The sequence below is a fragment of the Bos mutus genome, chromosome 2, assembly GCF_027580195.1.
Source record: "Bos mutus isolate GX-2022 chromosome 2, NWIPB_WYAK_1.1, whole genome shotgun sequence".
NCBI classification, from domain to species: Eukaryota; Metazoa; Chordata; class Mammalia; order Artiodactyla; family Bovidae; genus Bos; species Bos mutus.
Window position 1 is genome coordinate 130078133 of NC_091618.1, and position 23680 is coordinate 130101812.

General features: G+C 39.6%; 1 protein-coding gene across 1 annotated transcript in view; it reads right to left on the reverse strand.

Moving 5' to 3' along the window:
* Positions 1-23680, reverse strand: part of HIBCH (3-hydroxyisobutyryl-CoA hydrolase) — a 115351-nt gene that overhangs the window by 48677 nt on the left and 42994 nt on the right. The window contains exon 6 of the mRNA XM_070359586.1: positions 20604-20656. Coding sequence (XP_070215687.1) covers positions 20604-20656 — 53 coding nt within the window. The remainder of the gene's footprint in view (positions 1-20603; positions 20657-23680) is intronic.

Here is a 23680-nt window from a genome sequence, read left to right on the forward strand (position 1 = left end):
GGAGACCTGCATTCAATCCCTAGGTTGGGAAGATCCCTTGGAGAAGAAGGGAAAAGTAACTCCAGTATTCTGGCCTGGAGAATTCCATGGACTGTATAATCCATGGGGTCGCAAAGAGTTGGACATGACTGAGCGACCTCTCTGATCTTTTGAGTTCAGAGTTTACCAAATAACAGTCATAAATAAATAATTGTTTCATGAGAATCAAATACTCTGGGAAAATATGAAAAAGCTAAGTTACTAAAATAAATTGGTATAGGGCAAAGATGGCAATTATCTCAAGTGACTATTCTTCATAATAATGTTGCTATTGTTATTCTGAAACTATTACACACATTAGGACAAAGCAAATTTGTCACAATGTTATTTTTACTTTTTATTTTATATTGGGAGTATAGCTGGCTAACCATGTTGTGACAGTTTCAGGTGCACAGCCATATAAATGTTACTTTTTTAAAAAACAAGATATTCAACATATATGGGAAGAAAGATACAAATATCAAAGGAATAAGAATCTAAATTTGCATAGGAAGTATTCAATTTAGGATCTGTTTTCTCTTAAAAACAAAACACATTCTAAGTCCTCTTCAAAAAAGCCTAGAAAACAGTTACAAACTTAACAAGTGCCCAGGCTATTACTGGGGCCAGCCTGGTGGCTCAGTGGTAAAGAATCTGCCTGCAATGCAGGGTATCTTCCTGGAGAAGGACATGGCAACCCACTCCAGTATTTGTGCCTGGGAAATCCCAGGGCACAGGAGCCTGGCAGGCTGCAGTCCATGGGGTTGCAAAAGAGCTGGACACGACTTGGTGACTAAACACCAACGAAGAAGAATATTATGGCTATCCATCCTCGGAAAAACAGCTGATTTCTAAGTCTGGTGAATGAAATTTACCAAATGAACCTGGAATATGGTTCTCTGCCACAAAGCACATTATCAAAGGTTTCTGGGGGTACAGAAACCAACATGAAGGTTTCCAGGACAAGTCCATCCTTCTGGTTTGCCCCAATCTTCTGGGCTCCCTTTTTTCAATGTCTTTTATAGGCTCCTTGTTCTGCCTCTGGCCAATAAACTTTTGTATTCCATTCTGGATTTATTTTGGCTCTCACTCTATTTCGTCACATTTCCTTGCACAATCTTTTCTACTGACAAATTTTCAATACAAGTATCTCTGCTATAATATAAGTTCCTGAAAAAATCCTCAGGCTCTACAAAACTGGACAGATCTTATAAGATAAATAGTTTCAGCAGTCTGCCCAAAACCTATGCAGCTTTGTAATCTGAGTGCTAATAGAAAGTCTAAATGGTCCCAGGGACTTGATTAGGACTGCCAGCTCAATATGAATAAAGAATGCCACAGCAAAATTTAAAATGCACAAAAATTAAGTAGAAAGAATGACAATACTTTAATCAGAGCGGGCCTAGAAGATACTGTGACACTGGCTGAAGCGTAGCTATGAGCCAGTGGGACTGCCATTAAACACCAAGTGCCAGGAGTTGGGAGTTCGCCTAATGGAGGAGGTCTCCCCCGCCCCCAGCTACAGGCATTTGTTTCTGTGGGTTGTTTTTTTTTAATTTTCTTAAAATACAGACAAGAAAACTTATATTCACAGTGTAACGACTGAGCTACTTAAGTGCTCTTTTCCTGTCTGAAATGAAGTGTTGGTTGCTAAGTCATGTCCGACTCTTTGAGACCCTATGGACTGTAGCCCACCAGGCTCCTCTGTCTGTGGAATTCTCCAGGCAAGACTATTGCAATGGGTTGCCACTTCCTTCTCCAGGGGATCTTCCCTGCCCCAGGGATCAAACCCGGGTCTCCCGCATTGCAGACAGGTTCTTTACCATCTAAACCACCAGGGAAGCTCCACTAGATGATTATATATCTACTGCCATATCCTATCTCTCCTTGCCTAGGAAAAAAAAAGAAAACTGCACTTGAACCAATCTAATTTTTGCATTATCCTATGGGAAATAGATGGGGAAACAGTGGAAACAGTGGCTGACTTTATTTTTGAGGGCTCCAAAACCACTGCAGATGGTGACTGCAGCCATGAACTTAAAAGCCATGAACTTTCCTTGGGAGGAAAGTTATGACCAACCTAGATAGCATATTCAAAAGCAGAGACATTACTTTCCCAATAAAGGTCCATCTAGTCAAGGCTATGGTTTTTCCAGTGGTCATGTATGGATGTGAGAATGGACTGTGAAGAAAGCTGAGTGCCAAAGAATTGATGCTTTTGAACTGTGGTGTTGGAGAAGACTCTTGAGAGTCCCTTGGACTGCAAGGAGATCCAACCAGTCCATCCTAAAGCAGATCAGTCCTAGGTGTTCATTGGAAGGACTGATGTTGAAGCTGAAACTCCAATACTTTGGCCACCTCATGTGAAGAGTTGACTCATTGGAAAAGACCCTGATGCTGGGAGGGATTGGGAGCAGGAGGAGAAGGGGACGACAGAGGATGAGATGGCTGGATGGCATCACCAACTCAATGGACATGAGTTTGAGTAAACTCCAGGAGTTGGTGATTGGACAGGGAGGCCTGGCATGCTGCGATTCGTGGGGTCGCAGAGAGTCGGACACGACTGAGCAACTGAACTGAACTGAATATCATTTTCCCATTACCAATCACTTATGACTTAATTCACGTTGCAGAAGCATACATCATGAAGCATACTGTGCCTGAATCCTCAAGTTACACTTCCTACCTAGGCAGCACCCTGAGCTCCAGACCTGCAGAACTGATGAAACACTGCTGTTCAGACAACATACTCCCACACGGATAAGCCCACAGGCATTTCACCCTGAGCTCCAGACCTACAGAACTGAGGAAACACTGCTGTTCAGACAACATACTCCAACATGGATAAGCCCACAGGCATTTCACACCTAACAAGGCCCAAATTAAATTCATCTCCCTTTACTCTCTCTCCAATCCACTCCCCCGCCATCAGATCAGATCAGTTACTCAGTCGTGTCCAACTCTTTGCGACCTCATGAATTGCAGCACACCAGGCCTCCCTGTCCATCACCAACTCCCGGAGTTCACCCAGACTCACGTCCATCAAGTCAGTGATGCCATCCAGCCATCTCATCCTCTGTCGTCCCCTTCTCCTCTTGCCCCCAATCCCTCGCAGCATCAGAGTCTTTTCCAATGAGTCAACTCTTCACATGAGGTGGCCGAAGTACTGGAGTTTCAGCTTTAGCATCATTCCTTCCAAAGAAATCCCAGGGCTGATCTCCTTCAGAATGGACTGGTTGGATCTCCTTGCAGTCCAAGGGACTCTCAAGAGTCTTCTCCAACACCACAGGTCAAAAGCATCAATTCTTCGGTGCTCAGCTTTCTTCACAGTCCAACTCTCACATCCATACATGACCACTGGAAAAACCATAGCCTTGACTAGACGGACCTTTGTTGGCAAAGTAATGTCTCTGCTTTTCAATATGCTGTCTAGGTTGGTCATAACTTTCTTTCCAAGGAGTAAGCGTCTTTTAATTTCATGGCTGAAGTCACCATCTGCAGTGATTTTGGAGCCCCAAAAATAAAGTCTGACACTGTTTCCCCATCTATTTCCCATGAATGATGGGACCAGATGCCATGATCTTCGTTTTCTGAATGTTGAGCTTTAAGCCAACTTTTTCACTCTCCACTTTCACTTTCATCAAGAGGCTTTTTAGTTCCTCTGCACTTTCTGCCATAAGGGTGGTGTCATCTGTATATCTGAGGTTATTGATATTTCTCCTGGCAATCTTGATTCCAGCTTGTGTTTCTTCCAGTCCACCATTTCTCATGATGTACTCTGCATATAAGTTAAATAAGCAGGGTGACAATGTACAGCCTTGACGTACTCCTTTTCCTATCTGGAACCAGTCTATTGTTCCATGTCCAGTTCTAACTGTTGCTTCCTGACCTGCATACAGATTTCTCAAGAGGCAGATAAGGTGGTCTGGTATTCCCATCTCTTTCAGAATTTTCCACAGTTTCTTGTGATCCACACAGTCAAAGATTTTGGCATAGTCAATAAAGCAGAAATAGATGTTTTTCTGGAACTCTCTTGCTTTTTCCATGATCCAGCAGATGTTGGCAATTTGATCTCTGGTTCTTCTGCCTTTTCTAAAACCAGCTTGAACATCAGGAAGTTCACAGTTCACATATTGCTGAAGCCTGGCTTGGAGAATTTTGAGCATTACTTTACTAGCATGTGAGATGAGTGCAATCGTGCGGTAGTTTGAGCATTCTTTGGCATTGCCTTTCTTTGGGATTGGAACGAAAACTGACCTTTTCCAGTCCTGTGGCCACTGCCGAGTTTTCTAAATTTGCTGGCATATTGAGTGCAGCACTTTCACAGCATCATCTTTCAGGATTTGGAACAGCTCCACTGGAATTCTATCACCTCCACTAGCTTTGTTCGTAGTGATGCTTTCTAAGGCCCACTTGACTTCACATTCCAGGATGTCTGGCTCTAGGTCAGTGATCACACCATCGTGATTATCTGGGTCATGAAGATCTTTTTTGTACAGTTCTTCTGTGTATTCTTGCCACCTCCTCCTAATATCTTCTGCTTCTGTTAGGTCCATACCATTTCTGTCCTTTATCGAGCCCATCTTTACATGAAATGTTCCCTTGGTATCTCTAATTTCCTTGAAGAGATCTCTAGTCTTTCCCATTCTGTTGTTTTCCTCTATTTTTATGCATTGATCACTGAAGAAGGCTTTCTTATCTCTTCTTGCTATTCTTTGGAACTCTGCATTCAGATGCTTATGTCTTTCCTTTTCTCCTTTGCTTTTCACTTCTCTTCTTTTCATAGCCATACTTCCTCCCACATCTTAAATAGTCCATTGTTCATCCCGCTGCCCAGTCTAAAAATCTGGGATTAATCCTTGCCTCTATCTTTCCGTTATCTCTCACACCTAATACATCACTGAATCCCACAAGTCTCCTCCTAAGTATCTCCCTTAAACCTAATTTTCTCCCACTTCATTATCTCTTCCTTAGCTCAACATCACCACAATCACTCACCTGGATCCCTGCAATAGCTTCCTGAATAATCTCTTTACATCCGAACCTACCCATGCCCCCTACACCTGTTCTTCCCACAAGAAATAAAAATGGCTTTCCCTCTTGATATCAGGATAAACAATATATCTTATATAAGAGGACTGACCTGGCTTCTTGCTTTCCTCTCTAACCAAAGATCTGAACCACTTTCTCCTTCACAATCTCAAATCTAGGCACATTTAACTTTTCCCAAACATGAATCTTCTCAGCTTCACATATACTATTAATCTTGTCTTCTCACACAGTATCTTCTATACTCCATCAACCTCTTTAACGCACCTGCAACAACTATATCACATTTGTCCACTATCCCAACTTGTTTGTTCCTGGTTGATTTTTCTTTAAGTCTCAGCTTAAATAAAACTTCCTCCAGTATCCTTTCCCTACACCATCCCCATTACTAAAGTGCTTGCACATACATACACAGTTAAGGCTGGGACTCATGTATTTCCAGACCACCGTATACTCGCCTCACAAGACAGTAATCTCCATAAGGAAAGAAAACAGATTTATCCTGCTCACTATCTTATCCCCAGAGCCTCACCAGTACATCCAGTAACTTTTGCTAGTTGTTGAAACAGCTGAGAGCAACCTCATATTATGGCTAAAATCAAAATGAACCTCTAGTTACTCTTAAACCTCTTGTGTGCATATATCAGGAGAATGAGCTCGTTTTATGGGCAAGTGGAGCTCCCCTACCCCTTTCTTCTCTGTGAAATAATCTGAAGCATCAATAAGGCACAAAGCCCTCTAGACCACAAATCATCCAACTCAGCACAGTGGGGGTAAAATAGAGGCAGGATGAGAATGGCACAGACCAAGACCTTGTATGCCACTTGACCAAGAACCTAGTATGCTTCCCTGATGGCTCAGATGGAAAAGAGTCTGCCCACAATGTGGGAGAACAGGGTTCGATCCCTGGGTCAGGAAGATCCCCTGGAGAAAGGGAATGGCAACTCACTCTAGTATTCTTGCCTGGAGAGTCCCATGGACAGAGGATCCTGGCAGGCTACAGTCCATGGTGTCGCAAAGAGTCGGACATGACTAAGTGACTAACACTTTCACAGTTAAAAAGGAAATGAACCAAAATCCTGACCAGTAGGACCACAGGAAATGGCCAAGGAAAAAGGAAAAGAATTCTCTGTAGATCTGAGAATCTGCAAGTCTATGAAAGTTGCCAAGAATACCCACACTCTTGGAAAGTTAAAAGTCCTACTTCCCAGAAATCAATACCTAAAAGTGAGGATAGGGATTGAGCAGAGGGCAAGCAGTAAAGCCAAGTTCCTGCTTAGTAAATGGAAGCACTCCCCAATTCTGTACTAGATACGTCTGGGCTAAAAGCTAGGGTGAAAACAGTAGAGGGAAGGACAGGCTAAAAGGCCCTATCTAATAAGACAGACAATGGGTGACATGGGGTTAAATGTTGGAGAAACATGTGTTAAAGGGTAATCCATCATATCTTGAAAAACAGAACCCCATGCTTACCTATGAAAAAGGTTTGCCGAGAAATGAGATAACCCTAAAAATCTATTATGAGAAATTCTGCAAATAAAAGCAATCTTTACTCTTTCCTCAAAGAGCAGAACAAAATATAAGTAGATAGAATGCTATGGGGGAAGGGTAGGAACCTAACCCTCTCTATGAAGAAAAAGATCTCCACCCCTTTGAAAAAATTTCATTAGTGAACACAAATGAAAATGAATGTATAATTTATTCTAAACACTTAGAAATCCAACGAAAATTTCCTCTCTATTCTTCCTTTTATAGATCCTGCCATGTTACCAATCTTTATTCTTTAAAGAGGCTCTTTTTCTCTTTTTTTGGCCATGCCATGAAGCTTGTGGGATCTTAGTTCCCTGAGCAGGGATCAAACACGGGTCCTGGCAGTGAATGCACCTAGTCTTAACCACTGGACCAGGAGGGAATTCCCCATATCCTTTTTTGTCTGATTATTCTCCCTCTCTTAATATACTTTATTGTTTTCTCTATAAGACAACTTTGCCTGTCAATACAGTTCTTTTTACTTCCCAGGGCAACTGCACTGCAATACCTTCCTTTAGCCTCTGACTGATCCCTTTATCCTTGCACATTCAAGTCTAGTTCCATCATACCAGAGTTCAATGCATACTTGTCTCAGATTCATGTTCTGAGATCAGGTAACCTTGATCCACACAAACAGGCTTAGCAATAAAAATGTCTATTATTCTTATTAGACAAAAACACTATAAGAAAAGGATATTACAGAACAATATTCCTGATGAACACACATGTGAAAAACAAAATATCAGGAAACCAAATTCAACAATAAAAGAACCATATATAATGATCAAGTAGGATTTATTCCCGAGATGCAAGAATGGCTCAACATATGCAATCAACAGGATGTACAACATTAACAAAATGAAGGATAAAAATCACATGATCATCTCAATAGATGCAGAAAAAGCATTTGATAAAATTTGACATTCTTTTACAATAAAAACCCTCAACAAGTTAAATGTAGATGAAATGTACCTCAACATAATAAAGTCCATATATGACAAGCCCACAGCTAATATCATACTCAACAGTGAAAAGCTGAAAGCTTTTCCTCTAATGATCAGGAGTAAGATAAGGATGCCCACTCTCACCACTTTTATTCACCATAGAAAGTCTAGTCCAAGCAATTAGTCAAGATGAAACTAAGCCATGCCCATGGGGCAACCCAAGACAGGCGGGTCATGGTGGAGAGATCAGACAAAATGTGGTCCACTGGAGAAGGGAATGGCAAACCACTTCAGTATTCTTGCCTTGAGAACCCCATGAACAGTAGGAAAAGGCAAAATGATAGGATACTGAAAGAGAAACTCCCCAGGTCAGTAGGTGCCCAATATGCTACTGGAGATCAGCGGAGAAATAACTCCAGAAACAATGAAGGGATGGAGCCAAAGCAAAAAGAATACCCAGCTGTGGATGTGACTGGTGATAGAAGCAAGGTCCCATGCTGTAAAGAGCAATATTGTATAGGAACCTGGAATGTCAGGTTCATGAATCAAGGCAAATTGGAAGTGGTCAAACAAGAGATGGCGAGAGTGAATGTCGACATTCTAGGAATCAGCGAACTGAAATGGACTGGAATGGGTGAATTTAACTTAGATGACCATTATATCTACTACTGCGGGCAGGAATCCCTCAGAAGAAATGGAGTAGCCATTATGGTCAACAAAAGAGTCTGAAATGCAGTACTTGGATGCAATCTCAAAAATGACAGAATGATCTCTGTTCATTTCCAAGGCAAACCATTCAATACCATAGTAATCCAAGTCTATGCCCCAACCAGTAATGCTGAAGAAGCTGAAGTTCAACGGTTCTATGAAGACCTACAAGACCTTTTAGAACTAACACCTAAAAAAGATGTCCTTTTCATTATAGGGGACTGGAATGCAAAAGTAGGAAGTCAAGAAACACCTGGAGTAACAGGCACATTTGGCCTTGGAATACGGAATGAAGCAGGGCAAAGACTAATAGAGTTTTGCCAAGAAAATGCACTGGTCATAACAAACACCCTCTTCCAACAACACAAGAGAAGACTCTATACATGGACATCATCAGATGGTCAACATCGAAATCAGATTGATTTTATTCTTTGCAGCCAAAGATGGAGAAGCTCTATACAGTCAGCAAAAACAAGACCAGGAGCTGACTGTGGCTCAGACCATGAACTCCTTATCGCCAAATTCAGACTTAAATTGAAGAAAGTAGGGAAAACCACTAGACCATTCAGGTATGACCTAAATCAAATCCCTTATGATTATACAGTGGAAGTGAGAAATAGATTTAAGGGCCTAGATCTGATAGATAGAGTGCCTGATGAACTATGGAATGAGGTTCGTGACATTGTACAGGAGACAGGGATCAAGACCATCCCCATGGAAAAGAAATGCAAAAAAGCAAAATGGCTGTCTGGGGAGGTCTTACATATAGCTGTGAAAAGAAGAGAAGCGAAAAGTAAAGGAGAAAAGGAAAGATATAAACATCTGAATGCAGAGTTCCAAAGAATAGCAAGAAAAAGAAATAAAAGGATCTAAAGCAGAAAGGAAGTAAAACTATCTCTGAAGATGACATGATCTTATATATAGAAAATCCTAAAGATGCCACCAAAAAACTGTTTAAACTAGTAAATAAATTCAGAATACAAAATCAATACACAAAAGTCAGTTGTGTTTCTGTACACAAATAACTTTCAGAAAAAGAACCTAAAAACACTCCCATTTACAACTGCATCAACAAAAAAAATACCTAAGAATAAATTTAACCAAGGAGGTGAAAGAGCTGCATATGCACAACTATAAGACACTGATGAAGGAAACTGCAGAAGACACATATTATGGAAAGATATTCTGTGCTCATGAATTGAAAGAATTAACGTTGTTTAGATGTCCATATACCCAAAGCAGCTACAGATTTAACATAATCTCTTAAAATTCCATTGGCATTTTTCACAGAAATAGAATAATCTTAAAAATTGTATGAAACCACAAAAGACCCCAAACAGCCAAAGCAATCTTGAGAAACAAAAACAAAAGCTGGAAGGATGATACTTTCTGACTTCAAATCATATTACAAAGCTACAGTCATCCAAACACTATGGTATTGGCATAAAAAAATCAATGGAACCCCACTCAAAAAAAAAAAAAAAGCAAAGTGAGCCTATAAATATTAATAAAGCCACACAATATGTGAAAACTGGAATGGGAAAAAATGAAACTAGGCACATGGGAAAAAATGAAACTAAATCCCTCACACCATACACAAAAATCAGCTTAAAATGGATTAAAGACTAGAATGGAGACCTGAAATCATCTACCATCTGAAATGGGAGAAATGTCATATAACTGATAAGGGGTTAATATCCAGAATACACTTAACTCTCCAAACCTGCAGATTCAACCAAATGAATTGAAAATATCTGGAAGGAAAATTTTCAAAAATTTCCAAAAACTAAAATTTGAATTTTGCTGTACAACAGCAACTATTTACATTGTATTTACACAGCATTTACATCATATTAGGTATAAGTAACCTATGCTATGCTAAGTCACTTCAGTCATGTCCGACTCTGTGCGACCCCATAGACAGCAGCCCACCAGGCTCCCCTGTCCCTGGGATTCTCCAGGCAAGAACACTGGAGTGGGTTGCCATTTCTTTCTCCAATGCATGAAAGTGAAAAGGGAAAGTGAAGTCGCTCAGTCGTGTCCAACTCTTAGCGACCCCATGGATTGCAGCCTAACAGGCTTCTCCATCCATGGGATTTTCCAGGCAAGAGTACTGGAGTGGGGTGCCATTGCCTTCTCCGATAAGTAACCTAGAGATAATTTAAAGTTTATAAGAAGATAGGCATAGGTTATATGCAAATACTATGCCATTTATGTGAGGGACTAGCCACTCAGTTGTGACTCTCTGTGATCCCACAGACTGTAGCCCACCAGGCTCCTCTGTCCATGGAATTCTCCAGACAAGCATACTGAAGTGGGTTTCCATTCCCTTCTCTAGGGGATCTTCCCAACCCAGGGATCGAAACTGGGTCTCCTACACTGAAGGCAGATTCATTACCATCTGAGCCATCAGGGAACCCAAAGGGTACACTGAAGCTGCATGGGCTGGGAATCAAACCCAGGCCCCTCATGTGGCAAGCAAGAATTCTACCACTGAACCACCTATGCATCAGTGAGCATCCATAGATTTTAGTATCCATAGCACAGGGGAGGGGGCATTGTCTTGGAAACAATCCCCTGTGGATACAAAGGGGCAACTGTATACAAAAAATTCACACAACTCAATAGCAAAAAAAAACAATCCAATTGAAAACTGGGCACAAGACCTGAACATTACTCCAAAGAAGGTATATAAAATAGCCAACAGGTACATGAAAAGGTATTCAACATCTGTTAATAATACCACAATGAGGTTTCACCTCACATCTGTTAGGATGTCTATCATTAAAGAGACAAATGATAAACACTAGCAAGAATGTGGAGAAAAGGGAACACTTGTACTGTTGGTGGGAATGAAAAATGGTACAGCCCCTTTGTAATATAGTATGGAGGTTCTTCAAGAAATTAAAAGCAGGGTGGACTCCGGGAGTTGGTGATGGACAGGGAGGCCTGGCATGCTGCGGTTCATGGGGTCGCAAAGAGTCAGACCCGACTGAGCAACTGAACTGAACTGAACCATATTATCTAGAAATTCCACTTCTGGGTATATACCTAAAGAAAATGAAGTTATTGTCTTGAAGAGTTATCTGTACTCCCATGTTCGCTGCAGCATTATTCACAATAGTCAAGACATGAAACAACCTATGTGTCTGTCCATAGATAAATGGATAAAGAAAATGTGGTGTGTGTGTGTATATTCACACACATATATAATATGAATATATAGCATATTATATACAGTAATTATGTAATATACACACAGTATAAATTACATATATATAAAATACAGAATATCATTCAATCTTAAAAAAGGAAATCCTGCCATTTGCAGGATACATACAGATGAACCTGGAGGGTGTTATGCTAAGTGAAATAATCCAGAGGGGAAAGACAAATACTGGATAATATCACTTATTTTGTGGAATAACTAAAACAAAAAGTATGATTCAGAGCCTTGAATATAAAGTATACTCAGAGCCTTGAATTGAGGTTGCCAGGACTCAGCAGTGGGGAAAATATGAAGACATTGTTTAAAATACACAACCAAAAAAGACAAAAGTTATAAGATGAATAAAATCAGAGGATCCTTTTGTAATATATTCCTTTCACAATGTATTTATATATCATCAAGTTACATACTTGAGTTGCAACTTACCTATCAATCACACCTCATTCTAGTTGTAAGAATTATTATGATTTTTATTTCACTGGAGGAAGGTTGGTCACTCTAAACTCTTTTTTTGTAACATGGCTAGGCCTCTCAGTTAGTCTTCAAACAAAACATCACTAATGAATGGTGTGCAGGAGCAAATACACGATTGATTTTCTATGCATAGCCCTTTCTATCTTTATTGCATGAAAAAGAACATTCTTTGGTTGGTGGACTACAACCTTCACAATGAAAGTCTCAAGCATAAACAACTGAAATGGCTAAAATGTAAATTTAGGGTATTTTCCAGGCTGTGTTAGTGACTTAATATCTGATCTTTTGAAAGCTTCTTGGATGGTTTCTCATTTAAAAGTGGCATGGCCTGTGAAAGTCTCACTGGTCTCATCATACTACAATGTACTCTTTAATGTGTATTAAAGAGTATTACAATGTTTTTTAATCAAGATATTTAAATGGCATGGGGGGAGAGGTGTCCAAAGTTAAAAGCTTCTTTAAAAATCTTCTTTAACATAGTTAATAAAGAAGACATACAGATGGCTAACAAACACATGAAAAGATGCTCAACATCACTTATTATCAGAGAAATGCAAATCAAAACCACAATGAGGTACCATCTCACACTGGTTAGAATGGCTGCTATCAAAAAGTTCTCAAACAATAAATGCTGGAGAGGGTGTGTAGAAAAAGGAACCCTCTTACACTGTTGGTAGGAATACAAACTAGTACAGCCACTATGGAGAACAGGGGACATTCCTTAAAAACCTGGAAACAGAACTGCCATACAACCCAGCAATCCCACTGCTGGGCATACACACCAAGGAAACCAGAACTGAAAGAGACACGTGTACCCCAATGTTCATCGCAGCACTGTTTATAATAGCCAGGACATGGAAGCAACCCAGATGTCCATCAGCAGACAAATGGATAAGAAAGCTGTGGTACATATACACAATGGAATATTACTCAGCCATTAAAAAGAATACATTTCAATCAGTTCCAATGAGGCAGATGAAACTGGAGCCTATTATACAGAGTGAAGTAAGTCAGAAAGAAAAACACCAATATAGTATATTAATGCATATATATGGAATTTAGAAAGATGATAACAATGACCCTATACATGAGACAGCAAAAGAGACACAGATATAAAGAACAGACTTTTGGACTCTGTGGGAGAGGGCGAGGGTGGGATGATTTGGGAGAATGGCATTGAAACATGTATATTATCATACGTGCAATGAATCGCCAGTCCAGGTTCAATGCATGAGACAGGGTGCTCAGGGCTGGTGCACTGGGATGACCCTGAGGGATGAGATGAAGAGGGAGGTGGGAGGGGGGTTCAGGATGGGGAACACATGTACACCCATGGCTGATTCATGTCAATGTATGGCAAAACCTCCAATGTAATTAACCTCCAATTAAAATAAATTTATTTTTTTTTAAAGCAATGCAAGAAGAAATAAATAAATAAAACAGAACAAAGATGTCTTATGTCTTACAGACCCTTGCAGTACGTCAAGCTAATTCAGTCTGTGAGACTATTCATTCTTTTCACAAGAACATGTCTCAGTGACATTAATCAGTGGCTCAACTTAATCTGACTCAGCAGGTCCCACTTAACTGAGCACTAGTCAGTTTTCCATGCGTCTGGTTTGTGGCCCAGAAAGTCTTTTGGAGACTGTATATGCTTAGTGCTTCCAACCCAGTTCCCACTTCTTGTCTATTCATCAGAATATGCCCCTTCTAAAGTATGCCTTGAAATCTTAATTTTCCATTTATATTGATCACAAACCCTTCTGCTGGCAGCATCTGTAGGACACTTTGAGAAACACAAAAACAATACCATATTGTATACATATTTTGAGTTGGTGCATTGGTGGGAAGAGAAAAGGGAGGAAGGGAGAAAGGGACAAAGAAAGGAAAGAATCAAAAGTTCTTTATATTCAATTCAGTTGGGAAGGAAAAGCAGGTAGTACTACATATACAAAATAAAAATGATTTTTTTTCTCTTCTATATAAATACTTAAATCCCAGGGACAGAGGAGCCTGGTAGGAGGCTGTCTATGGGGTCGCACAGAGTCGAACACGACTGAAGCAACTTAGCAGCAGCAGCAGCAGTAGCATAGAACTGGTGGAGAAGGAAATGGCAACCCACTCCAATATTCTTGCCTAGAGAATCCCAGGGACAGAGGAGCCTGGTGGGCTGCCGTCTATGGGGTCACACAGAGTTGGACATGACTGAAGCGACTTAGCATACATGCATATATACTTAAAATTAATTTTAATTTTAAAGCAAGTTTGCCTTCCTGTTATATATTAACTTAAGAAAATATGACTTTAGACATTTAAAATAAAAGGTAAAGAAACTTAAAATTCTTTCTTCCTGGAAACAGAATATTATTTCAAATTGCTATTCAGAATAATTTGGTATATTTCAGAAACACTGTAAAGACATAATCTTACATAGTTTTGATTAACCAAGCGGAAAACCACTCAGAAACATTTTATTTTACTGCATATCAAAATATCAAATAAACATTTGAATTTCTGAAAGCTGAAACATAATAGAATTTAGTCATCCCTTCCACATAGCGCATCCCCTCTACTCTTTATGGTAAACATTAAGAGACTGTAAAACTGTCATTCTCCTTACTGGAAAAAAAAAAAATTTTTTTTCTACAGTAAAAAGAAAAAAATAAAAATCAAGCACTATGGAGCCATCTTTTGGACTGTTCAAGTTTTTATAATTCGTTCTTATAGGAAACAATTTATTGATCAGAATCAAGATAAAGACAGAGACAAAACTATTTAGCCACCTTTTTTTCTTTTTTTTTTTTTTTTTTAGCCACCTTTTTTTCAAAGCTACATTTTCCCTATCTTATTCTCATGCTTTTACATTAGGATTTAAAACATATCCATAAAACAACTACATATAATACTAACATTCTACTAAAAATTCTGAAAATAAAAAGGCCTTTTGCATAAAAACTATGAGCTCTCAACACTTTAAGGCAGCAGCTCCAAAAGTGAGGCATGCTCCCTGTCACCAGCAGCAGCGTCTGGGACTTCTAGAAATGCAAATTCTCAGCCCATCCTTCAAACTGACTAAACTGGAATTTGGAATGGGAGACCTACCTTTAACAAGTCCTTGGGTTTTGATTCAAGTGGTAAAGAATCCACCTGCCAGAAGACCTAAACAGACATTTCTCCAAAGAAGACAAACAGATGGCTTATAAACACATGAAAAGATGCTCAACATCACTCATTACTGGAGAAATGCAAGTCAAACTACAATAAGGTTTCACCTCACACAGTCAGAATAGCCATCATCAAAAAATCAACAATAAACGCTGGAGAAGGTGAGGAGGAACACTCTTGTATTGTTGGTGGGAATGCAAATCTAGAAAGACGGTACTGATGAACCTATCTGCAGGGCAGCAATAGAGATACAGACATAGAGAACAAACTTGTGGACACAGAAGGGAAGGAGAGGGTGGGATGAACTGAAAGAGTAGCACTGAAACATATACATTGCCATATGTAAAATTAGATAGCCAGTGTAAATTTGCTATATGACACAGGGAGCTCAAATCTGGTGCTCTGTGACAACCTGGGAGGGTGGGGAGATGGGGCAGGACGTGGGAGAGAGGTTCAAGAAGGAGGAGACAAATATATATCCATGACTGATTCATGTTGATATATGGCAGAAACCAAAAGAATATTGTAAAGCAATTATCGTCCAGTCAAAAATAAATAAATTTAAAAAAAAAAAGAAGAATCTGCCTGTCAGTGCAAGAGACAAGGGTTCAATCCCTGGGTCGAGAAGATCCCCTAGAGAAGGAAATGGCAACACACTCCAGTATTCTTGCCTGGAAATTCCTATGGACAGAGGAGCCTGGTGGGCTACAGTCCATGGGGTTGCAAAAGAGTTGGACAGCACTGAGCAACTAAACAGCAACAGTAGCAACTTGTAAGAACCACTGGCTTCGGGGAATTTTGAAAAGGGTCCACAGCTAACACTGGACTACTAGTTAGGAATCACTAGTAGATCAGCAGTTCATTACCTTATGCTTCACGTTGGAATTACCAGAGAGCTTTAAAAATGCCTCAGACCTGCTCCAATATCTGATTAATGGTTCTGGGAGGTAAGTAAAGCCTGGGCACTGGGGTTTCTGAAAATCTCTCAGGTGATTCTAAAAGGCAGCCAAAGTTGAGAGCCACAGATCTAGGGGGTTACATTTTCAAAAGTTAAAGTTCACTGAGTCTTAGGTTAAGCAAGGTTTGTAAATGAGACATGAAAAGTTAGCCTTCAAGAAAAAGCATAGCCAGAAGGAACAACAGAAAACCAAGAGTCCTCAACCAGCTTTCAGATTCCATCTCAGAATTCAGCTAGCCAGAAAGATCCTCAGAAAGATGCAGAGACCAGAACAGACGGAGAACGCTGCACGCGCGTTTGGTTCAGTGCAGGTCAGGCAGCAGGCAGGGTGCCAAGGACCTTTTTATCACTAACTGATGGAAAAGTGGACCACAGAGCAAGGCTTTCAGCTTCATATTTCTCTGGGTATACAAACACGACGTCTGATGTTAGTAAGCCATGTAGTACCAGAGTAAGGACCCCCACCAGTCAGTTACAGGTAAGCTCCAAAGTGTGACCAGGCTGGAGGGCTTCTAATGTAATTTTATTTTGAGAACACTGCCATGTTAAGAATAACAGAATGTCCTTTCAATGCAACTTTCATACCTAGTTTATTTCCTTGGCATGATTTTAACTCTGTGTGTATTATTATTTTCAACCAAAATCAAAGATTAAATAATTTGACATTATTTGAAATGTGAAAAAATACAACAGTTAGCTTTCAAAACCAAGATACATACAAAATCCCATTACAAGAACTGCTTTGTGTCCAGTCTGTAAATTTTACTCTTTCAAAGGCTACAAGATGTTTATTATCTAAAGTAGAATTTTCAATAAATAATTTGTTAAATACTTACTGTGCATTCACTAGTTGCTATGGAAACGTTAAAAAGTAGTTGTTGCCTTTATAAACCATCTAACATACTTAAGCACATTTCATAATAACTGACAACAAGAATAAATGCCATATTTGCAGTAAACTTTGAATGCACCAAGTCAATGAAGAAAGAAATCACATCAAACCATAGTGGTATTTAAGACTTTAAAAAGATAGGGTAGAACTTCAGTCTTTATTAAGGATGAATTATATGTAGAGTACATATGGGGCACTGTAGTTGGCGAACTGATGGAAGAAAAGACATGATTTTGTTAGTTTGTCTTAAAGGCGCAGGGCTGACAATATGTTGCTGTTGTTCAGCTGCTAAGTTATGTTCAACTCTTTGCAAACCCATGGACAGCAGCACACCAGGCTTTCTTGTCCTTCACTATCTCCCGGAGTTTGCTCAAAACTCATGTCCATTGACTCAGTAATGCCATCCAATCGTCTCGTCCTCTGTCGTCCCCTTCTCTCTTCAGTCTTTCCCAATATCAGGGTCTTTTCCAGTGAGATGGCTCTTTCCATCAGGTAGCCTAAACATTGAAGCTTCAGCTTCAGTCCTTCCAGTGAGTATTTAGGGTTGATTTCCTTTAGGATTGACTGGTTTGATCACCTTGCTATCCAAGGAATTCTCAAGAAACTTCTCCAGCACCACAGTTTGAAGACATCAGTTCTTAGGCACTTGGCCTTCTGTATGGTCCAACTCTCACCTCTACATATGACTACTGGAAAAACCATAGCTTTGACTATACAGACCTTTGTTAGCAAAGTGACATCTCTGCTTTTTAATATGCTGTCTAGGCTTGTCATACCTTTTCTTCCAAGGAGCCAAGTGTCTTTTAACTTTGTGGCTGCAGTCACGGTCTGCAGTGATTTTGGAGCCCAAGAAAATCAAAACTGTCACTGTTTCCACTTTCCCCCATCTATTTGCCATGAAGTAATAGGACTGGTTGCCATGATCTTCATTTTTTGAATATTGAGTTTTAAGCCAGCTTTTTCACTCTCCTTTTTCACCTTCATCAGGAAGCTCTTTAGATCCTCTTCACTTTCTGCCATTACAGTGGTATCATCTGCATATCTGAGGTTATTGATATTTCTCCCCACAATCTTGATTCCAGCTTGTGATTCATCCTGCCCAGCATTTCACGTGATGTACTCTGCAAGGAGATCCAACCAGTCCATTCTGAAGGAGATCAGCCCAGGGATTTCTTTGGAAGGAATGATGCTAAAGCTGAAACTCCAGTACTTTGGCCACCTCTTGCGAAGAGTTGACTCATTGGAAAAGACTCTGATGCTGGGAGGGATTGGGGGCAGGAGAAGAAGGGGACGACAGAGGATGAGATGGCTGGATGGCATCACTAACTCGATGGACGTGAGTCTGAGTAAACTCCGGGAGTTGGTGATGGACAGGGAGGCCTGGCGTGCTGTGATTCATGGGGTCGCAAGAGTCGGACACGACTGAGTGACTGAACTGAACTGATACACTAAGAACCCAGGCATCAGCAGCAGTGTTTGGCCTGAACACCTGCACTGTTTCCTAAAGTATACAATTCTAAAAACCTTACCTGAGTTTTTATCTACATGTGGATCTCTTTTCACAGGTTTTTTTTTTTTTTTTAACCTGAAGCTGTTTTTCTTTGATTATACATATCTTAGGTTTAAGAGGGGTTTACTGTTGTTTTTGATTATGGTAAAGAAAGTAATCTTTAATTATATATGACCATTTGTTTGATTTACTTTCCACTGAATAGTTGTCATTTCTTTGTTGGGTTCCCAGTATCTTTCTTTCATTTTCATTACCTCACAACATTTGGTCTCATCATTCTTATCCTTGTCCTTTCTTGGTGAGAGCTTGTTAAGTTTGTCCTCCACAGACACAACTTCATATCCGTAATGTTAAATTCGACTCCTAATCTATGGCCTTCAAAGTGGAGTGTCAGGTTCTGCTATTGTGTCTTAGTTTCCAGTCAGCCTTCCTTATGTTAGCTGTTCCCCTGTGTAAACTGCTGCCCTTGCATCTGAGCCTGTTGTCTCCTTACAGACTATCTTTCCTATTTTATTGAAGCCACATCATTTTACACGTTATTAAGTATGCCCAATGGTGTTTTGTTTGTTTTCATTTTTTCCTAGTTCATTTCACATTCACAGGGGGCTCTTTCTTCAGTGCTTCCAATTAAGCTCCTTCCCCTTGTTCTGCAGAATTCTTTCAGAGACTTCTCATTTTTCCCATGGTAACACTTCGTTGACAAAAAAGGCACAATCAACTCAGGCTTAATACCCACCACTAACAAAGATGTAGAAGCCCTTTTCCAAAATCATGTGCAGAATCTAAGCAATTCCAATGGATAGGGAGTTTGTAACTAGCAGATGCAAACTATTACATGCAGAATGGATATACAAAAAGGTTCTACTGTATAGCACAGTAACTATACTCAACATCCTGTGATAAACCATAATGGAAAAGAACATGAAAAAGAATGTACATATATGTGTAACTGAATCACTCTGCTGTACAGCAGAAATTAACACAGTACACTTCAACTATGCTTCAAAAAAATAATTTTTTTTTTAAATCTAAGCAATTCCAAGTGCCCAAGAGACCTCATCTAGGGTGTGGTCTTCCTAGAAGGGAGACTTTTCTCACTGACAAAATCTTTGAAACACTTAACAAGTTCAAACACTGAAATTTCACCCTTCAGCTTCCTACTACCTTCTTAAATCCTATCTTTTCCTGCCATAAAGACCCACTGTGATCTCTCACTTTAAAAGTTTGTCTTTGTCAGTGTCATACATTTGAACAGTTCTTCTGTAATTATTTCATGTTTTCTCCAACTCCTTATAAAGTTGTTCAAGGCTAGTGACATCTAAGACTTATTTATTTTGCATCTGTGTTATTACAAGGTTTTTCAATGGACAGAAATGTACTTTCAGAGAACTTTACAGAGTATCCACACACTTTCACTAAGGTAAAATTTTGTGCAGTACATATAATTTAGGTAACCACATCCTATACAGAGTCTAAAAAGACCTCAATATTCCAGTTTCTTTCATGAAACTGGTGAAAGCAATCAGTTCACTTGTAAGTAGAAAAAGGGCTCTACAAAAGAAAAAAGACTCAGTCATTTTTGTCAGCTAAAGTGAAGTGAAAGTTACTCAGCTGTGTCCCATTCTTTGCGACCCCATGGACTATACAGTCCATAGAATTCTCTAGGCCAGAATTCTGGAGTGGACAGCCTTTCTCTTCTCCAAGGGATCTTCCCAAACCAGGGATCGAACCCAGGTCTCCCACATTGCAGGTGGACCCTTTACCAGCTGAGCCACAAGGGAAGCTCAAGAATACTGGAGTGGGTAGCCCATCCCTTCTCCAGTGGATCTTCCTGACCCAAGAATCAAACAGGGGTCTCCTGCATTGCAGGTAGATTCTTTACCAAATGAGCTATCAGGGAAGCCCATTTGTTAGCTTAAAAAACTTACTAATTGATGAAGCAGAAATAGCATATAACATAGTCTTCTGAGAAAAGCAAATATTACACCCCAAACCTGCAAGGCTCCAAATATGATTTTGTTTCAACAAGTCCTATTTTATTACATTCATCATCTCACTTCTATTTAATAATCAACTTTTTTTTATACCACTCACACAACAATGATGAGAGTGAGCAGGCTACTTACCCCACCCATTGTAATTCCATGAATAAGTGCAATATATGGTTTCTGGCAAGAATCTAGAAGAAATGGAGTTGTAATTAGTCACAATGTTTAAAACACATTTGCTTTTTCCAAAAATCACAAGTTACATGAACTGTGAAATATCAAGTAGACTAAATATACAGCTTATAATACAAACATGTTTTTTAAAACATCAATTCAGAGTATACTACCCAAAGCAATTTATAGATTCAATGCAATCCCTGTCAAGCTACCAACAGTATTCTTCACAGAGCTAGAACAAATAATTTCACAATTTGTATGGAAATACAAAAAACCTTGAATAGCCAAAGCTATCTTGAGAAAGAAGAATGGAACTGGAGGAATCAACCTACCTGACTTCAGGCTCTATTACAAAGCCACAGTTATCAAGACAGTATGGTACTGGCACAAAGACAGAAATATAGATCAATGGAACAAAATAGAAAGCCCAGAGATAAATCCACGCACATATGGACACCTTATCTTTGACAAAGGAGGCAAGAATATACAATGGATTAAAGACAATCTCTTTAACAAGTGGTGCTGGGAAAACTGGTCAACCACTTGTAAAAGAATGAAACTAGAACACTTTCTAACACCATACACAAAAATAAACTCAAAATGGATTAAAGATCTCAACGTAAGACCAGAAACTATAAAACTCCTAGAGGAGAACATAGGCAAAACACTCTCCGACATACATCACAGCAGGATCCTCTATGACCCACCTCCCAGAATATTGGAAATAAAAGCAAAAATAAACAAATGGGACCTAATTAAAATTAAAAGCTTCTGCACAACAAAGGAAACTATTATCAAGGTGAAAAGGCAGCCTTCAGAATGGGAGAAAATAATAGCAAATGAAGCAACAGACAAACAACTAATCTCAAAAATATACAAGCAACTCCTACAGCTCAACTCCAGAAAAATAAATGACCCAATCAAAAAATGGGCCAAAGAACTAAATAGACATTTCTTCAAAGAAGACATACAGATGGCTAACAAACACATGAAAAGATGCTCAACATCACTTATTATCAGAGAAATGCAAATCAAAACCACTATGAGGTACCATTTCACGCCAGTCAGAATGGCTGCGATCCAAAAGTCTACAAGCAATAAATGTGGAGAAAAGGGAACTCTCTTACACTGTTGGTGGGAATGCAAACTAGTACAGCCACTATGGAGAACAGTGTGGAGATTCCTTAAAAAACTGGAAATAGAACTGCCTTATGATCCAGCAATCCCACTGCTGGGCATACACACTGAGGAAACCAGAAGGGAAAGAGACACATGTACCCCAATGTTCATTGCAGCACTGTTTATAATAGCCAGGACATGGAAGCAACCTAGATGCCCATCAGCAGATGAATGGATAAGAGAGCTGTGGCACATATACACAATGGAGTACTACTCAGCTATTAAAAAGAATACATTTGAATCAGTTCTAATGAGATGGATGAAACTGGAACCTATTATACAGAGTGAAGTAAGCCAGAAAGAAGAACACCAATACAGTATACTAACGCATATATATGGAATTTAGAAAGATGGTAACAATAACCCTGTGTACAAGACAGCAAAAGAGACACTGATGTATAGATCAGTCTTATGGACCCTGTGGGAGAGGGAGAGGGTGGGGAGATTTGGGAGAATGGCATTGAAACATGTATAATATCATGTATGAAACGAGTCGCCAGTCCAGGTTCGATGCACAATACTGGATGCTTGGGGCTGGTGCACTGGGATGACCCAGAGGGAGGGTATTGGGGAGGGAGGAGGGAGGAGGGTTCAGGATGGGGAACACAGGTATACCTGTGGCAGATTCATTTCGATATTTGGCAAAACTAATACAATATTGTAAAGTTTAAAAATAAAATAAAATTAAAAAATAAATAAACAAAACATCAATTCATATACAATCCTAATCAGCTATTCATTGTTATTAAATAACTCAATACCTCAATTTGAAACAAATGAAAGACCATATAATTCAGCTACTGAGAAAAACAATGTTTCCCTTGTAAGTCATGAATGTTTACCTAACACAGCTGTATTTTAAAGAACATAATTTGTTTTTTATGCATCTAAAGAAGCATCTGGATATAAAGAGAAGTGCAGCATACAGGAAAAAGCATGGACTGAGAGTGAGAAGACCCAAATTGCAGTCTCTGCTTTGTCATTAACTGGCAATTCAACAATATTCAATATATATGTTGCTGCTGTTGTTCAGTCACTAAGTCATGTCCAACTCTAGCAACCCCACAAACTGCAGCATGCCAGGCTTCCCCGTCCTTCATTGTCTCCCAGAGTTTGCTCAAACTCATGTACATTGATTTAATGATGTTATCTAACCATCTCTCCAGTGACAAAATGTGGTCTACTGAAGAAGGGAATGGCAAACCATTTCAGTCTTCTTGCCTTGAGAACCCCAAAAGCAGTATGAAAAGGCAAAAATATGACACTGGAAGATGAACTATGGGCAAGAATCCCTTAAAATATATGGAGTAGCCCTCATAGTCAACAAAGGAGACCAAAATTTAGTGTTTGGGTGCAATCTAAAAAATGACAGAATGATCTCTGTTTCTAAGCCAAACCATTCAATATCACAGTAATCCAAGTCTATGCCCCAACCACTAATGCTGAAGAAGCTGAAGCTGAACAGTTCTATGCAGACCTACAAGACCTTCTAGAACTAACACCAAAAAAAGATGTCCTATTCATCATAGGGAACTGGAATACAAAAGCAGGCAGTCAAGAGATACCTGGAGCAACAGGCAAGTGGTCCTTTTCATCACAGGGGACTGGAATGCAAAAGTAGGTGGTCAAGAGATACCTGGAGCAGCAGGCAAGTTTGGCCTTGGAGTACAAAATGAAGCTGGGCAAAGGCTAACAGAGTTTTGCTAGGAGAACGCACTAGTCATAGCAAATGCCTTCTTCCATACACAAGAGACGACTCTACATATGGGCATCACCAGATGGTGAATACCAAAACCAGATTGATTATATTCTTTGCAGCCAAGATGGAGAAGCTCTATACAGTCAGCAAAAACAAGACT